The sequence below is a fragment of the Tenrec ecaudatus genome, chromosome 6 (genome assembly GCF_050624435.1).
Source record: "Tenrec ecaudatus isolate mTenEca1 chromosome 6, mTenEca1.hap1, whole genome shotgun sequence".
In the NCBI taxonomy this organism is placed as follows: Eukaryota; Metazoa; Chordata; class Mammalia; order Afrosoricida; family Tenrecidae; genus Tenrec; species Tenrec ecaudatus.
The window spans coordinates 4,077,825-4,096,255 of record NC_134535.1 but is presented as its reverse complement, the minus strand read 5'-3'; the positions used below and the strand labels follow the sequence as shown (position 1 = coordinate 4,096,255).

Here is an 18,431-nt window from a genome sequence, read left to right as displayed (position 1 = left end):
CCACCGAAGCCTTGGGAAGTAGGGGCCCTGGGATGCTGTGTCTTGTGGCCAGGGTGCCCAGGGGGCTCTAGGTAGAGCTGCAAGTCAGCAGTGCCTGGGGTCTTGCTGTCCCTCATGTCCTGGGTAGGCATGCAGGACAAGTGTTGCGCCTTGGACAGGCTCCACCTTCGGCCCTGCCATCAGGCGTAGGGACCAGCAGCATCAGTAGCCCTCAGGAGACCTCTGGGTCCCAGGTGTGTGCATGGCAGGAGGCTTCTAAGTGTGAGGTCTGAGCTGGGCTGTCTTTGATGTCCATCTTCTGAGCCTGGGGGTCTCTAGCTGCCCCACGGAGGTCCGGGATCTGAGCACCGCCCAGCAATCACTTGGCAGGGCCAGTGGACTCTGGGAGCCATGGGGGCGCGGGGGGTGGAGACTCCAGTCCTGCTCAACCCTGATTCCCCTCAGGAATGTGGTTTAGGAACAACGGCAGTTCCTATGGGAGCGTGAACAGTGGGGTGAGGGCCAGGGACCTGGGCAGGGGGGAGGGGGCATTGTGCACTGTGCCCTGAGGGGTGACTCTGGGCATGGTCTAAGGACCGGGATCAGGGATCCAGGATGGGGCTTGGGGGCAGAGTGTAACGCAGGCGAGGAGGGGTGGTTCTGCAGGGAGGCGGGGACCCGGGATGTGGGGCAAGGGCAGTGTGAGGGGCAGCCTGGTGAGGGGTGGCTGGGGGTGGGGGCGGATGCTATGGCTGAGAACCAGGGCGGGCGACCCAGGGTGTGGGGATCTAGAGGCAGTGTGCACTGCATGACAAGGGGTAGCTGGGAGGCGGGTGTCTCAGGACTTGGCCCGGTGCCCGAGCCCAGGAACCACTTCTTTCTCAGCTTTAGCCAGGAGGGGAAGGGCCCTTTGTGGTCCCACACACTGCCTCCTTTGTCCATCCAGAGTGGGCCAGGGTTTCAGCACCCGGCTGCCTGCATCCCAGGGCCTGTGAGCACAGTGGCCTGACTGCTGAGCCTTCCGGGTGGAGGGCTGCAGAGCCTGGTGAGGGTAGGGGACGTGTCCAACCCGCTCCTGCACAGCAGCAGCCCCTACTGCATCTCTGCTTCTGGAAGGGGGACCCTTCCCCAGGGCAGCCACTTCCACATGGAGGTTGGTACCGGGCAGTGGGTGCCGGGGTGTGCAGGTCAGGGCCCCCTGAGTCCCTGTGCAGAGGACTGCACTGGCCCTGGGTGATTGCTCCAGACCCTGGGTGCACAATGCCAGGGACCCAGACGGTTCTGGAGGAGGGGGGAGGGAGACCACCTGTGGTCAGGCAGGGTGAGAGGTGGGGTCAACTGTCTGGGAGTGTGGCCTCAGGGCTGGGCAGGAGAAAACTAGGTGGGGGGCCTATCTGAGAGGGGAGGAGGCACCAGGCAAGGTAGGCATGCAGGGAACTTCTGGAAGCCGTGTGTGTGGAGGGACCGGGTCTGTACACAGGAGCTGAGGCGTCCTCCCCAGGGGTCAGGAGTGAGGGGTGTAGTTGGGAGGAGGGGGTGGGGCCAGGGCAGCAGGAGAGGGGAGGCAAGGAAGACCCCCAACCCCACCCCCACAGGGCTCAGCTTTGGGTTAGGGTCCACTGCCCGTTTTCCAAGGTCCCAGGCTCACACACCCTGTTTCTTGCCCTTAGGGTCCTCATCTTGGATTTGGGGGTACTTAGGTGAAGGGGTGTCACATGTGACCAGGTTGGGAGGCAAAACAGCTTGTTGTGTTTAGGGGCGGAGAGCTGTCCCCGCCCAGCAATAGTTGCTGCCACCCCAGGGATGGGGTGGGTGTGCGTGGGAGTCTCTGGGAGCCCCTACTGGGGGGTGGATAGGTAGGCAGTGTTTAGATGACCTGGGCATCTGGTAGGGCAGGAGGCAGGGGTCTGGGAGTTGGGCTAGGCTTGGCCACTGCAGCCATGGCCAGTGCCCAGCTGCGTACTGATGGCTGGACAGGGCAGCACTCACTCTGTCCCCTCTCCTTTGCCAGCTGGAGCTAAGGCTGGGGGCCACCCCACCATGGGGAGGGTGAGAACCCCAGACAGTGTGATGGATGGGCACAGCGGCTGTGGCAGTGCTCACACACAGCAGTTGTGGTGCCGGACCGGCGGTGCTTTGTCGTGGTGGGCACGGAGTCACTGTGGGTTGGAGGTGGTGCCCTGCGGGTTTCAGAAAGTCGGTGGGAAAACGCCAATATCTTTTCTTTCCACTTTTCCATGAATTTTGTAAAGCCCTCTCATCATGCCCTTTGGTTTTAAAAAAACCTCTATAGTGGGTGTTGTTATTATTACCGTTTTCATCGTGGGCATCTTAGGCGGTCCGTGGTTTTAGCTGCTTCCCTCCTTTTCTGTTATTTCCAGTGTTCTCTGCTTTAACAACAAGGCAGTGTCAGGAGGAGCATACAAAACCCGGGCGTTGAGAGAGAAGGCGTTGGTCGAGTTTAACCACATACACGGGTGACTCCAGCCCCATGGGGTGCTGGACACACAGTTCCTCTGGCAACCTCACGGCCAGGGGAACTGGGCCACATGTGTGTGAGGCTGGCCGTGACTGAGCTTTGGGAAGTAGATTGCCCGGCCTTTCGACCAGGTCTACGAAAGCACGGAAACTCCACCCAAACCTTCCTGTCCTTATCTCACAAGAAAGTCTCCGTGGGCAGGTGCGTAGGGCTCCTGCTAGCTCTCTTCAGTGGCTGGGCTTTTTTTGGGTTTTTTTGAGGTAGATGTCCAGGCTGTGTTGGGGCTGGGGGTCCCTGACTGAGTTAGAGCTGCCCCCGTGGGTGTCTGAGACCGGGTTTCTTCTAGGGCGCAGAAAGCCTCATCTTTCTCCCAAAGAGCAGCTGGTGGGTTCGAACTTGCAGGTCTGCAGTGAGCAGCTCAATTCATAAGGATGAGCCAGCAGGTTGGGCTGCTGACTGCAAGGTCAGTAGTTTGGGCGAAAGACGGTTCTTTCTACGCTTGTGAAAGAGTTGTAGTGTAGGAAACCCACAGGGGCAATTCCACCCTGTCCGTTAGGGTCACTGTGAGTCGGCATCGACGTGATATCTGTAATTTTGTGTTTGATCACCAAGCCCTGGTGGCATAATGGGTTCTGAGCTGGGCTGCTTGCTATGCGGTCAGGAGTTCGAAACCACCAGCCGCTCCTCGGGAGAAAGACAGGCCTTTCTGCTCCTGTAAACAGTTGCCGTCTCGGAAGCCCACTGGGGTGGTTCCACCCTGTCTTGTTGTCTGCCTCCCACGTGACTGGTGAACCCTGAGCAAAGAGTGCGGGTGTCAGTGAAACCGTTCCAAGGGACAGTGAGTCCGTACGATCGGGACTTTAACTGTGTGTCCCCTTTGCGTCAGCAGAGTCCTTCCGGCTGTGTGTTGTGACACTGGGAAATGCGGCAGGAGCCTCCCTTCTGCCCCTGCCTGCACCTGCGATCTGAGTCTGAGTGTGCACACCTGGCACAGGTGTGGACACCCCAGGCTGCCTTCCAGAATGGTGGCACCCGCATGCACTGTGGGAGAGTGTTGGACACGACTCCTGTGTGTGGGTACTCGGCCTCTGGCTTCCGTCTGGCAGACGCTGCCAGCTTTATAGACAAGTGAAGGGGACCGTCCACTTGTCTGCGTCTGCCCTAGCCGGTGACTCATGGGTGCGGCTCTTTCCTGGCGTGGGCTGGCACTTGGAAGTTTCCTCCTGCGGCCCTCTGGAGAGGGATGGTTTCCTGTCATGGGAGCCGCCACAGTGGTGTTTGGTCACCTTGGCAATGTCACATTGGCCACCGTCCATGCAGTGACCGTCGTCCGTGGGAGGCGGGGTTTCCCAGGTGGCTCTTGGGCATGCACTTCCTGAGTGCTGCTGCACACGTGGCAGGCTCCACAGCCCGACTTTCCTCCTGGTTCAGTGCTTTGGGCGGCAGGGTCTCTAGCAGCATTGCTGTGTTGCTGGTGGGTCTGTGCCAGCATTTTTGGGGGGTGGGAGGTAGCTGGAGCCTGGCCAGACAACTGAGCCCCATCCAATGGCCCCGTCCACTTGACTGCATCGCTGAGAGGCCAGCCCCACACTGGCGTTGCTCGCCCCTGCCCTCCCTGTGGCCCCCAGTTTGTCTCTCCTCCGGCAGATGCAGGTGCTGCCTTTCTGAGCAAGTGCGCAGGGTGGGTGTAGCTTGCTGGTGCCTCTGGCCTGTGACTCAGGGCCCAGACCCTCTTCTGCGAGGCTGGAGAGCCTTTGCACGCAGTGGGGGAGGTGATGGAGGTGGTAAAGGTGGAGGTGGTGGAGAAGGTGGTGAAAGTGGCAGAGGAGGTGGAGGTGGTGGTGGAAAAGGTAATGTTAGTTGCCGTCCACCCTAGCCCAGCACCCCTGTGCCCAGCTGTCTTTTGTCCACCACAGGGTCCCCCGAAGGGGCCCTCACCCCCGGTGGCTGGTGGGCTTCCTCGGTCGTGAGGTTTTGTCCTCTCTCGGTTTCTGGGATGATCTGCTGTTAGGCACCGGTCACAGGTTACCTTTGCGTCTGCCACAAATGCCCTTCTTTGGGCACACCCGTTTCTGTTGAGAATAGGGAATGTGCAGGCGGCGGGGTGAGCCCGAGTGGGTGTGTGACGGCCCTCTCCCCCTCCCCCCACCCCCCTGCAGGGAGCCCTACCGTCATGTTAAGGTGAAGCAGAGAGGCACGGTGCTGAACATGCTAAGGAGGCTGGACCGGATCCGGTTCAGAGGTCACAAACGCGAGGACTTCCCCGACCTGGTGGAGTCGCCCACGGCCTCGGACACCGAGTGTGGAGACGAGCCGCCTTTGAAGGCCCCTCGGAGCGTGGCGGCCCGAGACAGCGAGGAGCTGAGGGACCCCGTGAGTGCCCCCTCTGCCCCTCCCCAGGGGGTGGACGGGGAGTGCTGCCTGTGGCCCCACCCCAGTGGTCGGGTGAAGATGCGGGGCTGGCATAGCTTGGGCAGTGGACTCTGTTCCCCATCTCCATGGGGATGGAAGGATGGGGAGCTGCCCCAGTCTGGTCTTTGGGCCCTGTCCCAGGGATGGGGGTGGGAGGTCGGACTGGGGGGTGGGTGCCCCTTGGTTGGGGGTGGGGCTGTCCCCATTCTCAGATGTCGAGACAGCATGGCCATCTCCAACTGAGGAGAGGCTGGCAGGCAGTCTCCGTGTGTCACACTCATTGTGACCCATGCCCATGCCCGCCTCCTGCTGGGCTCATGGGGTGGGGGCTCTCAGCCCTGCTCAGTGGCAGGACAGGCTCTTTGCCAAGGGAGGGTCCCCTGTTGGACCCTCTGCCTCCTGAGGGGTGTCCTAGATAGAAGCCACCTTTGGGAGCCCTGGTTTGGGTGGGGGTAGGGGGCAGACAGAGTGCTGAGTCAGGGACCCCCACCTGTCTGCCCTCAGGGGCTTATCTTTCCCACCTGGCTGGGCCAGGGTGTCTGTCCCTGAGCCCTGGTCAGCCCTGCAGAGTCTATCTGGAGCTGTGGGCAGTGTGCACCCACTGTGCACCTTGCTTGGCAGGGGACAGACAATGGATGATCCCTGCCTATTAGAAGCTTTTGAAAATAAGCCCGGTGGTGGCGGGGGCCCCACTGTGGCCTCTTCTGGCCTGGCACAGCCACTGAGCTTGGCCTGGGCCTGCCATGGCCCTCAAGGGTGAGACTGTCTCCCACTGGCGGTGGGCTCTAGAGACCAGCAGTCTGTGGGTGTGGCTGTGGGCATGGCATCTGGGCCTGCCTTATTGCTGTGGGCTGACAGGATGGTCAGGGTGGCTCCTGGCATGGGTAAATAAGGGATAGATGCTTCTGGTGCCTTCCAGGCTGCAGGACGCTGCCCTGCTCCTGGTGCTCACGGTTGCCTGGCTGGCTTTGTGGAGGGCGGCCGGCAGCAGGGCCGGAAAAATAGCAGTCTGCCTGGAGGGCTGGGGTCCAGGATCTGGGTGGTGGGGACCTTGGGAATGAAGGTCTGACCTACAACCCTGACCAGGAGGGAGCAGAACCATGGCCATGCTGGCTGTCTGCATCCTGTCTGTCCAGCCAGGGCTCGGGGATTGGGGGAGCGAGTGGTGAGAGAGTGGATCCACCAGGCTCTGGTGAGAGTGGAGCTAGAGGTCCAGCCCACACCAGCAGAGCACCCTTGTTTGAGTGCACATGAGGGTGGGTAGCTGGATGTGGGCCGGGGGGTTGGACACCTAACAACAGTGCCGCCGAGGGCCCCAGCCTGCAAGTTCTGGCACAGGGCACGGGGATGCCCTAGAGGGTGTGGGGGTACCTGCTGTAGGGGCACTTTGGAGAGGGTTCTGGGGTGGGGTACTGGGTATGGGGTTGCCTGCTATGTGCAGTTGCCTGGTAGGGGGAGCACCTAGTGAGCGGGGTGCCTGTGGTGTGAGGGCATCTGGTGTGGGGATACCCGTGTGGGGGCACATGCAGTAGGGGGTTCCTGTCTCCACAAGGGTCAGATGAGTAGAACCTGGGGGGTGTGCCCCTCCCCAGAGCCAGGAGCCCACGGGGAACAAGATGAGTGGAGGGTCCGAGCCTGGCCTGCCCTGGGTAAGCAGGTGGATAGTGAGGTCTGGGGGCTCTGAGAGAGGCCCCCCTACCGGCACATCACCCCTTACACCCCACTGCCACACTTGGGCCCTTTGCCCTCCCTCCCCGCCCACTGGCTTAGCTCGGGGAGCTCCTGTGAGCAAGAGGATAGGCTGGGTTCATTTGGGGACATTGACTGACAGTGTCCTGCTTCCAGGTACCTTTACCTGTCAGCTGAGACCAGGAGGGATGTCTGGGTGGTGAGAGCATCCAGACTGGGGGTGTGGGGCTCACTGGTTAGAGATCCGGCTAGAGGGAAGAGGGATTGAGTGTCGGTTCCAGGCGTTTGATCCTGCCAGTGGAGACCTGGGTTTAGTGGGCAGGGGGAGTTCAGACTCTTGGGTGGGGTGGGGGGGGCATCAGTGTCAGAGCTGGCTTTTCTGGGGGCTCACTGGGGGGCCCTGTGTGGGCACCCCCTGGTAGGGGGGTGGAAGTGTCAACAGACAGGGATGATGGTGCAGAGAGAGTAGCAGAGCTGGGTGGGGGTTAGACGGCAGGGTCCACAGAGTCCGAGGTGCCGTGTTGGTAGGTGACAGGTCAGCACCTGGCCGAGGTAAGGACTCAGGGTCAGGTCAGAGTAAGGCAGTGGAGGAGGAGAGGGACACTGAGGCAAGACCGGCCCCAGCCCCGAGTTGGTGGGGGGACCTTGATATGGGGGACCAAAGGCCGGCCTCACAAGGATCCCCTGACACTTGGGCCATTGTCCCTGGAGCCTCGTCTTCCTTTGCTTAAGGGGGGCGGTGAGAGGGGGATGATACAAGCGTCTGGGCGCTGTCAGTGTGTAGGCTGCTGCAATTATTCATGACCCTGAAATATTGATGAGGAAAAGCTGCTCTCGCCTCTGTCAGGCTCCTCGTGTCTGTCCTTCCCCTTCTGCTCCGGCCAGGAAGGAAGGGTGGGGTGCCAGGGGGAGACCCGCGTACACCCCTCCTCTCCCTGGCACCTGTGCCCCCTCAGGCCAGGCCCTGATGGCAGGGACCATGAAATGACACCCCCGCCCCCAGCCACCAACGGCTGCCTGGAGCCAATGGGGCTACACCCCAGGCTGCTGAGTGGGGTCCTTGTGGGCCGGGTGTTCGCAGTGCTCTTCTTGCCTGCCGGCCTCAGATGGCTGGCAGGTGGAAGGACCTGCCTTTAAGCCATGCTTGTCTGCCTCCCTGGGACTGCCCTGTCTGGGCTCTGGGAACACTCAGGAACCTCCGCCTGTGGAAGCCTAGGCCCAGGACTGAGCAGGTGACTATCCCAGAGGTCAGACACCCCAAACCTGCTGTCCCGAGACCTCCCATTCTCTTGGCTGTGGCTGCAAGCAAGGGACATGGGTTATTACAAGGCCACCCGATGCTAGCCTGGGCAGATCTGTCTGAGAGGGGCAAAGAGTCGAGGCTGAGCCTCAGGCCCCTGGTGTGTGTGGGGGGTAAGGAGGGCCTGCCCAGCCACTGTGGCATCTCATGGGCTGAAAGCTGGCCCCTGGCACCCCCAGGTGGACAGGCTGCCCCAGCTCTTCCTCCTCCCTGCCAGCACCCGTGTCCCGGCTGCACACAGGGAGCCTGTAACCTGAGCAGCTACTGCGGGCCTGCTGAGTCTAGTCCGGGTGCCTTGGTCTCGGGGCCCGGCCACCCTGGCTGCCCTCTCAGCCCAGCTGGTGGGCTGTGGCTATGGCCTCTCCCTTCCCCCTGCCCCTCCTCCATTGCCTTCTAGTTACCTCCCTGTCCCCTGGCCCTCCCCAAGGTTCCTGCCCTACAACTCCCAGTAAGGGGCTCTGTGCTTGACAGGTCACATGCCCCGTGCTATCTCGGACTGGCCCCGTGTGCACCCAGGCCTGCCCGCCTCCCCAGCTCCTCAGCACCTAATGGCGGTGGTAGCAGCGGTGGCAGCGGCAGCGGCAGCGGCGGCGGCAGTGAATTGCTAGGTGCCGTTGCCACTGCCGCTGAAGGCCGTGCTGGTGATGGCCGGGGTCCAAGCCTGGCAGAAGTCTGGTGTGGAAGTTTAGCCCTTTCTTAGTTGGTCTCCCAGTGGCCCTGCTCTCTGAGATGTCCCTGGCCTTGGTTCTGGAAGGCACCCACCCCACTGCGCCTACCGCGGGGCCTGTGCATCTTGGAGGACTGTGGGAAGAAGAGGCTTGAGGGCTGCTCTGAGCACCTCTGCACTCTCACAGGCTGGCCCGGGGACCCTCATCATGGCTGCCGGGGTCCAGGACTTCAACAGGACAGAGTCGGACCGGCTGAATGAGATCAAAGGCCACCTGGAAATCGCCCTGCTGGAAAAGCACTTTCTCCGTAAGCATCCCCTAGGGATGGGGATAGGGACAGCACAGGGGCAGGGGCAGGGGCAGGATGGGGACTGGGGACGGGAACAGCATGGGGGCAGGGATGGGACCGGGACAGGATGGGGCATGGGGAAGGGGATGGGAGGGGACAGGAAGGGACGAGGCATGGGGAAGAGGATGGGTGGAATGACCTGCCTGCTGTACTACCATCAGGAGCTGGCTGGAGGAAACATGGGATCACAATTGTGATCAGCATGGCATCCCCGGCAGTCTACTGTCCCAAGTCTGCTGGGGTGGGAAGCCATTCTGGATTGGAGACGACGCGGTCTTGGAGCGTTTTCCCGGCCTCTGCATGAGTCCCGGCATTGGTTAACTCTGACTGTGTCAGAGTTTTGTGCTTCTGGAAAGTTCCGTAATTCCATGCCTATCCCTGCTTTCCCGAGCACACCGGGAGGAAGGGTAGCCGAGCTGGTCCTGGGCCCTCTATGCATCTCAGCCACGGGGACCCGTTTGCCAGATGCTCGTGGGAGATGGTCCTAGAAGGGGCTGGGGAAGCTGGGGGGGCCCTGAGCTCCGCTGTGGTCCCTTGACCCTGCTTCAGTGTCCTGCCTTCGTGAGTGGTGAGGGTGCTGGACACACCGGGGAGTGACTGCCTCCCTGTGAATCAAGGCAGTAACCGAGGTGGCTCCAGGCAGAGCCTGGACCTCATGGCTGTCAAGCAGGCCACGTGGAACCTAGTTGCGGAGTTGGGGGGTAGACAGTGCTTTGGCTAAGGCATGCAGTGGGGCCTGGGACTTGCAAGCTCCATGTGAGTATGTTCCGGTGCGTGTTCAGCAGGTTGGGCTGAGCAGTTCTTGCGGGAGATCGTTTGAGGACCTGAGGGGCGGAGCTGCCCTCCGTGCTGCCCCCACCCGCCCCCACTCTCCGTCACTGTGGACCCTGAGTGGCCACCCTTCTGTGGGCTAGATGCCTGCTGTTGACAGGGCCACAGGGTCAGTGAGCTGCCAGGGCAGTGTCCCTGGGAGAGGAGAGGGGACCCAAAGAATAGCTAGAGGGACCAGGTGGCGGGGGTGGGGTTCCCTGGATGGGAGCAGTGGGCAGAGATGGCCCAGGGGACCCCATCCTCACGATACCCTCAACTCAGCCATTTCCTTAGGGGTTGGATCTGGTCACAAAACGTAGACAGAACCTTCTTGTCTGGGGCCTCCCTTACTCTCTTGCTGCCCCCCCCCCACTTGACCCAGTGTGCCGTCCTTCCCTAGGGCCTGGTCTCTCCTGACCACGTGTCCAAAGGACAGGAGACGGAAACCATTTCACCAGAGGCCGAGTGGGACTGGTCCCTTTAGACTCCTGACCTCTCTCTCTGCGTGAGGCCCGATGCTTTTCTGAGAACCAACATTCTTCTGCTGACCACTCTTGGGGGCACCCGACCATGCGACTCCTACGGAAAGTCAGGAGACGTGCTAGATGGTCCCCCACTCCCCACCTAGTTCCCAGTTTTCAAAGTGCTGCGCCAGCATCCCAGGGGGTGGACGAGGGCGTGATGTGTGTGTGTTTGGTGCGAGGGCAGCACGAGGTCTTCATCCCACCATCATTCCCGCCTTCTCCGTCTTTGCTGTCTGAGGAAGGAGACATTCCAGGCTCACCTTCACCAGCTCCTCCCTCGGTCTGGGACCAGCCATTTCCCCAAAGTGCACTGCTTCCTCCAGGCGGGATGTGGGCAGAAGCGCTCGTGCCGGCTGGCCGTGGGTGGTAGGCCTTCCGGTGCTTCCACCTGAGCCCACGCTGAGGGCTCAGGTTCTCCTCCAGGCCCCAGGGTTTCCCTTATCTCCTCACACTGCCCTCTGTCTGTCTTTCTCTCGGCCCGGACTGCTGGTGTGCGTGGGTGCGCGCGTGCATGCATGCGTGCGACACCAACAGCCTCCTGTTGGTCTCAATCCCACAGGAGCACACACAGCCTCTCCCCGGAAACAGCCGGTCCACCAGGCAAGGGGATCACACTGGGAAGCTGCACTGCTGTTTGCTTCCGGTTCTTTAGTCCTGGGCCTGTCCCAGCGAGGACGCAGTCCCAGCACCAGGCTTGAGGCCACGGGAGCCCTCCTCTGTGGCTGTGCCATCCACTCGGGGCAGAGGTGGGCTGCCTATCCCCACCCCCGCCCCTGCCCCTGAATTAAGATTTTAAGGCTTGCTAGGGTTATTCCATTTGAATTTTTTGTCCTGACGTAATTTTAGACTTGCAGAAAAGTTTAAAACTCAGTGCAGAGAAGTTCTTATTCTTCACCTAGAATCTTCCCCACAGGGTTGACATTTGCTCACACTTGCTTGATCAGGTCCTCTCCTCTCTCCTTCCCTCTTTCTCTTAGCCCACCCACCCATGTACTCATCCACCCACTTGTCCACCTACTCATTCACTCATCCATCCCTTTATCCATCCATCTACCTACCCACCCACCCATGTACTCATCCACCCCCCATTCATCCATTCATCTTTCATCCATCCATCCATCCACCTACCCATCCACCCACCCATTCATCCATTCATCTTTCATCCATCCATCCATCCATCCATCTACCTACCCATCCACCCCCCATTCATCCATTCATCTTCCATCCATCCATCCACTCACCCACACTGCCACCTTCCCATATACGCATGCATTATCCACCTGTCAATCTATCTACCCACTCATCTACTTATCCATCCATCTGCCCTCCTTCCATCACCTACCCATCCATCCTTCATCCACCCATCTACCTATCCATCCCTCATCTTCCCCCATCCACATTCTCTTCTGCTGTTGGCTGTCGGTGCCATCGAGTAAGTTCTGACCCATAGAGACCCTGTGAAGAACAGGACAAAGCACTGTCCGTCATTGCAGCCACTGTGTCAGTCCATCTTGTCGAGGGTCTTCCTCTCTGTCACTGCCCCTCCACTTTATCAAGCATGATGAGGGACCGGTCTCTCCTGCCAACATTCCCAAAGTACACATTCACATCTACCCCCGCATTGTCCACCCATCCGTCCATGCACATACCCTCTTACCCCCTCGCTCACGCACCTCCCTTCATTGTCTATCCGTCATCCATTTGACCCAGCGTTCCTTTCCAGGCTGTTGAGGGCCGTTTGCAGGCACGCTGTGCCCTCGAGCACGCAGCACACTGTGTGCTTCCTGTGAGCAAGAACCTGTGCCTGCACCACAGTCACCCAAGTCAGGAAATCACCGCAGGCCCAGCTCTCGCTGCCTGTGGTTTTCCCCATCGGACCCGAGAAGGTTCTTTGTCGCCAGATAAGCTTGAAGATCAAGCTGGATGTGGCTCTCCTTTGCCCTTCGCTCTGGTCTCCTTGAGCCTGGAGCAGTTCGTTCCCTTGTCTTGGCCTTTTAGGCCATGTCTGGACCCCACACAGCTGGTCTGCCTCACCTGCTTATCTATAACCCCCACAGCCAGGCCCCAGGGCTGGCTGCCAGTAGGTGCTCAGTGCACAGGTGGATGAGTGGGCACAAGCTCACACCAAACTCACGGCTCCTGAGTCGGTCCTGACTTACAACCACCCTGCAGGACAGGGAAGAACAGTGCTTGTGGGTTTCCGAGACTGCAATTCTTGATGGGAGTGGAAAGCCTCAATTTTCTCCCTCAGAACAACTGGTGGTTTTGAACTGCTGGCCTTGTGGTTAGCAGCCCAGCATGTAACCGCTACTCCACCTGGGCTCCATTCTGCCACACGAGACCTCTCTGAAAACATTGACAAGCACGGATATCACTCTGAGGACAAAGATGTGCCCGGCCCAAGCCAGGGTGCTGTCAGCCGCCTCCTCTGCACGTGAAAGCTGGACCCCGAGCCAGGAAGACAGCAGAGGAAGCCATGCACCTGAAAGACAGTGCTGGAGAAGAATCGTGAAAGTTCCGGGGACCGCCGGAAACCTGTCCCGAAGAAGTGACAGTCAAAATGCTCCATAGAGGCAACGATGGTGAGACTTCTCTCACGTATCCTGGACATTTGATCGGGAGAGACCAGTCCTGCTTGGTGAGGTGGAGGGGCAGCAAAAGAGAGGAGGGCCTTTGGCAAGACTGACCCACTGACCAGTGGCTGCCACAGTGGGTGCCAACGTAATGATTGTGAGGATGGCGAGGACCAGCTCGTGTTTCGCTCCACTGTAGTCGCCGTGAGTCGGAACCGGCAGCTGCATCCTCTCCCTGCCGCTGAGTCGATTCAGATTCATCGCGATGGCTCCGTAGGACAGTGTAGAACTGCCCCTTGGGGGGTTCCGAGACTTTAAATCTGTATAGGAGTCGAAAGCCTCATCATTTGCTTCAGCTTAGCGGCTGGTGGGTTTGAACCGCTGACCTTGCAGTTAGCATCTCAACCCATAGCACACAGCACCACCAGTGTTCCTTTCTCAGGAGCCTGGGAGGACAGGTGTCCAGGGAAAATGGGGGCGGGGATTTAGTCAGGGCAGGCTGTTTCCCTGAGATAGACGGGGGTTGAGCCAGGTGGGGAAGCCACCTGACCCCGACTGGTTGGAGCACTGGGAAGGCAAGGTTGGCCCAGTTGTTCCCGCTCGGCTCTCTGGCCATGGTGGCGGGAACAGTGGGGAGGGCATGGCTTGAGCTTCTAGAAAGACCTCTTGCCGGTGAGTTGGCCGGCTGCCCGGAGAACTCTCCAGGCGAGAGTTCACTGAGAGAGGTGAAGGGGCAGAGGCCCCAGCAGGTCATACTTGTGTGGCTCTGGCCCCCGACCCGACCAGGTGGCAGGGCTGCCTTCTGCAGGCCCCGAGCCCACACAGCCGGCTTACTGGAAGGAAGTTTATTTAAAGACTATCACTTGACTTTTATTTCTGGCTGAAGTGGGGCCTGTTGGATTGGGTGCCAGAAGGATTCCTGTTTGAGAGGCCTACTCCTGCAGGTTCACAAATAGCCTCTAACTCCCATGCCTTTTGTTCAGCCCCTCCCTGGGGGGCAGTCGGGCCCCTGCTCCCTGGGCAGCTGCTGCAGCTCATCCAGCTGCTGTGTGGAATTAGCCGGGGTTGGTGGAGCGTGCAGTGGTGTGCACGTGTGAGGGGATCGTGGGTGGTGGGCGCTGCATGGGCCGCCTATCTGGGGTTGTTGGGGCTGGCTGGGGCTCAGGAGATGAGGCCCCCAACTTGAGGGCCGTGTTGGGGAAATCCCAGGTCAGCCCGCATTTTTCTCCAGCCCTCTCTGGGGACGCATGCCCAGTGGGCATGTGAACAAGACCACACCTTTTCTTTAAAACACAACTTACTTAACGCCACGACATGCTGCTAACTTAGAAATGAAACTGTGTGACGATACATATTCAGACGAGTTTTACAGTACTGAGCATTATGTGACACTGGAGGTCATGGGTTCGATGGCTCGTAAGGGTCGGTTAGGCCGGTCAGTCCGTTCATGTCTTTTACCTTTGACGTTTACTCTTCAAGGAGTCTTTGGCCGCGCTTGTCTGTGTCACTGAAGCAAATGCTCTCGGGAATGAAACGGGCCCCTGGGGTTAATAACTCCATGCATGATCTCAGTACATTGACACGCACCTGTAGAGAGAGGAGGACCGCAGAGAGAACTCCCAGATGAGAAGACTTGGAAGAAAGCGAACAGGGACATCCTTTGTCCGCTCGATGGACACACATCAGCATGAGTGGCGGGAGGTCAACGCAAACGGTTTCTGTGATTGTCGCTGAGGAGATGGAGCTGCGTCCACAAGACATGTCCCGTGAAGCTAGTGTTCAAGTGCCGGTGAGCACAGAGCTCACTGTGCTGACCAGGGTGCACCTGAATCCAGCGGGGTGTGTCCAGTGCCCTCCGATGCTTGTCTCAGCAGACACAGCTAGGAAGAAGGTGCTGGAGAGGAAGATGGGGTGCCAAGACTGTCAGAGGACAAACGTCTGTTTGGAAGAAGTGCGTCTGGAACAGTCCTGAAAGGCAAGGGCAGCGAGACTTCCCCTGTACTTTGGCATGTTGTCGGGAAAAACCAGTCCCTGGAAAACGACATCACATTTGGTCGAGGGGAGGAGGGTCCTTGGCGAGATGGCCTGCCACGGTGGCCGCATCGTTGGGCTCCAACCTAAGGACAGTGCCAGGACGGCGCAGGACCAGGGGTGCGTTCTGTGGGACACGGTGTCACTATGAGTCAGTGGTGGGATGACAGCCCCAGACAACAGCCTGCTTGTGCCTTCCCATGCCCTGTGCGTCTGTAACAGTGGGAGAGGCCAGGCTCTGAGCTCTGGGGGTGAGTGGAGAGGTGGTATTCAGGGCTGGGGGTACTCAGTGCAGTTGGATAGGTGGGCTGGGCTCCTTGGCAGAGCCAGCTCCTAGAGCACCTGTCCCCCTAGGTGGCCAGGCCCAGAGGTGACCTGAGAAGCCAGCTCAGCATTTCCCACCCAGCAGGCAGCCTCCCCCCACCCTGCCCCACCTCACTCGGTGCTGGCAGAGGCGGGTGAAATCCGTGCCCAGGATCCTGCCGCCTCTGCCCTGTAGAGAGCGGCGCTATCAGTGACCTGAATGTGTCACGCGGGAGCCCCACTCATCAGGGCCCCAGCAGGGGTGCCCATGGCTAACTCAGCCTTTGTGCAGCGGGTGCCAAGCAGGGCCTGCCCCGAGGGAGGACGGGCGGGTGAGCAGTGAGAAGCCCCTGGCCGCGGTTGTGTCTGTAGCACTGTGTGGATCACCAGCCGAGAACAGGCCTTCCCATGGCTCCTGCTGAGCAAGGACTCGGGGACCAGAGCCCCCACTCCCACCCCCACCCCAGGAGATGGGTCTCTGGCAGCCCCTGCTTGGCCTGCACCCACCCCGGGGAGAAGGATTCTTGGAGAGGGTCTTGGCTCCACAGAGCAGTTCCTAAGCTCAAGGGTTCCTTCACCCCAGGGCCAGTGGCAGCGTTCTGGGGCCCCGGTGTTTGTCACTGGGGGGCCCGTTGGACAAATCCCAGCCTCCAATGATGACATCCCTCCCTGATCCTGGTCCTGGGAACATGTCACCTCACGGGACAAAGGGACTTCATGATGAGACTGAGTGAAGGGCCTGGAGGTGGGCAGGCATCCCGGGTTATGGGGGGGGGGGGCAGCTGATGTCACCCTCAGGGTCCCTGTAAGTGGCAGAGGCAGGCAGCGGGGCAGTGGTGGCACTGAGGGTGCCTGGGTGTGCATGTGCAGCAGCCAGGACTGTGTGTATGGAGGGTGTCATAAGCCGGGGTCACATGGTGATCTGTAGGCAGAGCGGCTGGAGGCCGTTGGCCAGGGAGAGCTAGAAGGGGGACACCGGTCCCCTGCTGCTCTGAGGCCTCTCGTGGGGGAGGGGGTGAGCAGCTGTGTGGGCCATGTGCCCTTCCCCTGGACTTCCTCTGAGGACCAGTCGAGGAGTGGCAGGCCAACTTGTACGGGTAGCTGGTACAGTGGGACCCACCCTCAGAGAGGGGCCCCTCCCCCTCCCTCACCTGATGAGCACCTGGCTGGCAGGTGTTGTGCAGCTGGCCCGGCCCTATCTCCTCCCAGCCAGTCTCCTTGAGCTCAGTGTGTACTGGCTGTTGCTGGAGAGGGCCCAGGGTGGAGTGTGGTAGAGGGAGCCTGTGGGGGTTTCTGGGCCTGTGGGGGGGTGAGGTGGGTGGCAGGGGCTCCATCTCCGTGCCCGGGGAACCAACCACATGTGAGTTGAGGATGCAGCCTGGTGCTACGGGGACACCAGTTCCACCAACCAAGGGGCCACAGGCACCCACCAAGAGTCGCCATGGCCAGGCGGGGGCCAGCACCCAGCCATTTATAATGTGACTGACACCCTTTTCAGGCAGGGGTGTTCCCATGGGTCCTCTGCTCAGGTGTGCAGGGCATGAGCAGGAGCCTGATGAAGGGCCAGGCAGGAGCCTGATGAAGGGCCAGGCTGGGGTCCCTAAGGTCTGGACCCCCATAAACCCCACCCCCTGGGACCAGATGAGTCCTGTGCCTTATTCATGGGGTCCTGCGGTGAGCTCTGGTGCCTGTGCCCCCCGCCCCCCCAGTAAGCTCCCAGTGGGCCTGTCTTGTGGGGGCAGGGTGGTGCCCTGGTGGAGACTGGGGTGTGTGCTGCTCAGCCTGGGTGTTGGGGCCTTTGTGCTCCATCTGGGGAACCTGGGTGCTGGGGTGCCAGCATTGTCTAGTGGGGCGACCTGGGCACAGGGTCTCCCCAGCTGGTGGGGTCATCACGTTTGTCACTGGCTGACACAGCCTGGCCTGGGGTACAGAGGTGCACATAGGTGTACACACAGGTGTGTGCACAGGTGTACTTGCTGCAGATCTCAAGCAGGGGTGGGGTAGGGCAGCAGGTGAGCCCATGTTCACAGGTGCTGCATTCCAACAGGAAGCCCTGAGCAGTGTCCATGCAAGGTAGTAGTGGGGCTCTTGATGGATCCCCATAGAGGCTGAGGTGGTCCTGCTCTGCGTCATCCTAGCATTGGCCCTTGGTGGTGTCGAGGTGGTGACTGTGGCCCCCTCCTCCCCTCCCCCTCACAGAGGAGGAGCTCCGGAAGCTTCGGGAAGAGACCAATGCCGAGACGCTGCGTCAGGAATTGGAGAGGGAGCGGCAGAGGCGGCTGGAGCTGGAGCAGAGGGTCCAGGAGGCGCTGAAGGCCAGGTATGGGGGTCACAGTCAGGTACGGGGACCACATCCAGGTATGGTCCACAGCCAGGTACAGAGGCAAACCCAGGTAGGGCGGCCACAGCCAGGTATGGGGGCCACAGCGCAATTGCCTCTCCCTGAGGGAGCTGTTGTCCTTCCAGGAGGCCAAGTCTATGGGGGCCCTAAGCAGAGCCTGGTGGTGGCCCAGCCAGGACTGGTGTCTGCTGCCCAGGACCAGGGTCAGCTGCCCAGGGCTGGGATGCAGCCCATGGACCTCACCTTCCTCTGTGCCCTCCCATACCCCCTGCCATCAGTGGTGTGAAGCCCTTGACTCCACCTCTAGGTGCTCAGTCCCACCCCAGAGCTTCATGGGAGCACCTCCCCAGGTCCTGGAGGGGTGGGAGGGGAGAGCTGGGGGGCCCTCAGCCTGGGCCCCTGCTTCCTAGGTTTGAAACCCTGCTGTGCAGTTACGGTGGGAGAGTGGGTTTCTTGGGAAGGTGGCTGCCTTCCCGTGCCTCGGTTTCCTTATCTATATGGTGGGGGCATGGTAAAAGTAGTGGGAGCCCCAAATCAGGAGGGAGGCAGCCAGGTTGAGGTCAGGAGCAGGATGGTGGCGGGAGGAGCTCGGACTGCAGCACTCTCCGAAAGCCTGTACCCTAAAGTGGTGGTAGGGGAGTAGGGGGTAGGGGTAGGGGTAAGGACACGCTGGCCAGACCTCACTGCATCTTGGCCCTGCTTCTGTGCCTCCTGACCCTACCTCTGTGCCTCCTGACCCTGTTGGTCATGCCTCACTCTCCCACAGCACCCCACTGAGCGGGCAGTGACCTTAGAGGTCTGCCTCGGTCCCCTTTCCTGGTGGGTGCCACCTAGACCCTAGAGAAGAGGTGTCTCCTGTCTCCTGTCTCCCTAACCCCCACCACATGGGCGATGTCCCCGCCCCTACAGTACAGGCACTTCCCTTTGCCCCATGGGATCCCCCATCCTCCACTACATGGCCACTGCTTTCTGC

At 60.5% G+C, this 18,431-nt stretch overlaps 1 protein-coding gene across 1 annotated transcript in view; it reads left to right on the top strand.

Annotated features, from left to right (window-relative positions):
• Positions 1–18,431, top strand: part of GRAMD4 (GRAM domain containing 4) — a 58,650-nt gene that overhangs the window by 25,299 nt on the left and 14,920 nt on the right. Inside the window, exons 2-4 of the mRNA XM_075553489.1 lie at positions 4,618–4,831; positions 8,714–8,834; positions 17,317–17,437. Coding sequence (XP_075409604.1) covers positions 4,618–4,831; positions 8,714–8,834; positions 17,317–17,437 — 456 coding nt within the window. The remainder of the gene's footprint in view (positions 1–4,617; positions 4,832–8,713; positions 8,835–17,316; positions 17,438–18,431) is intronic.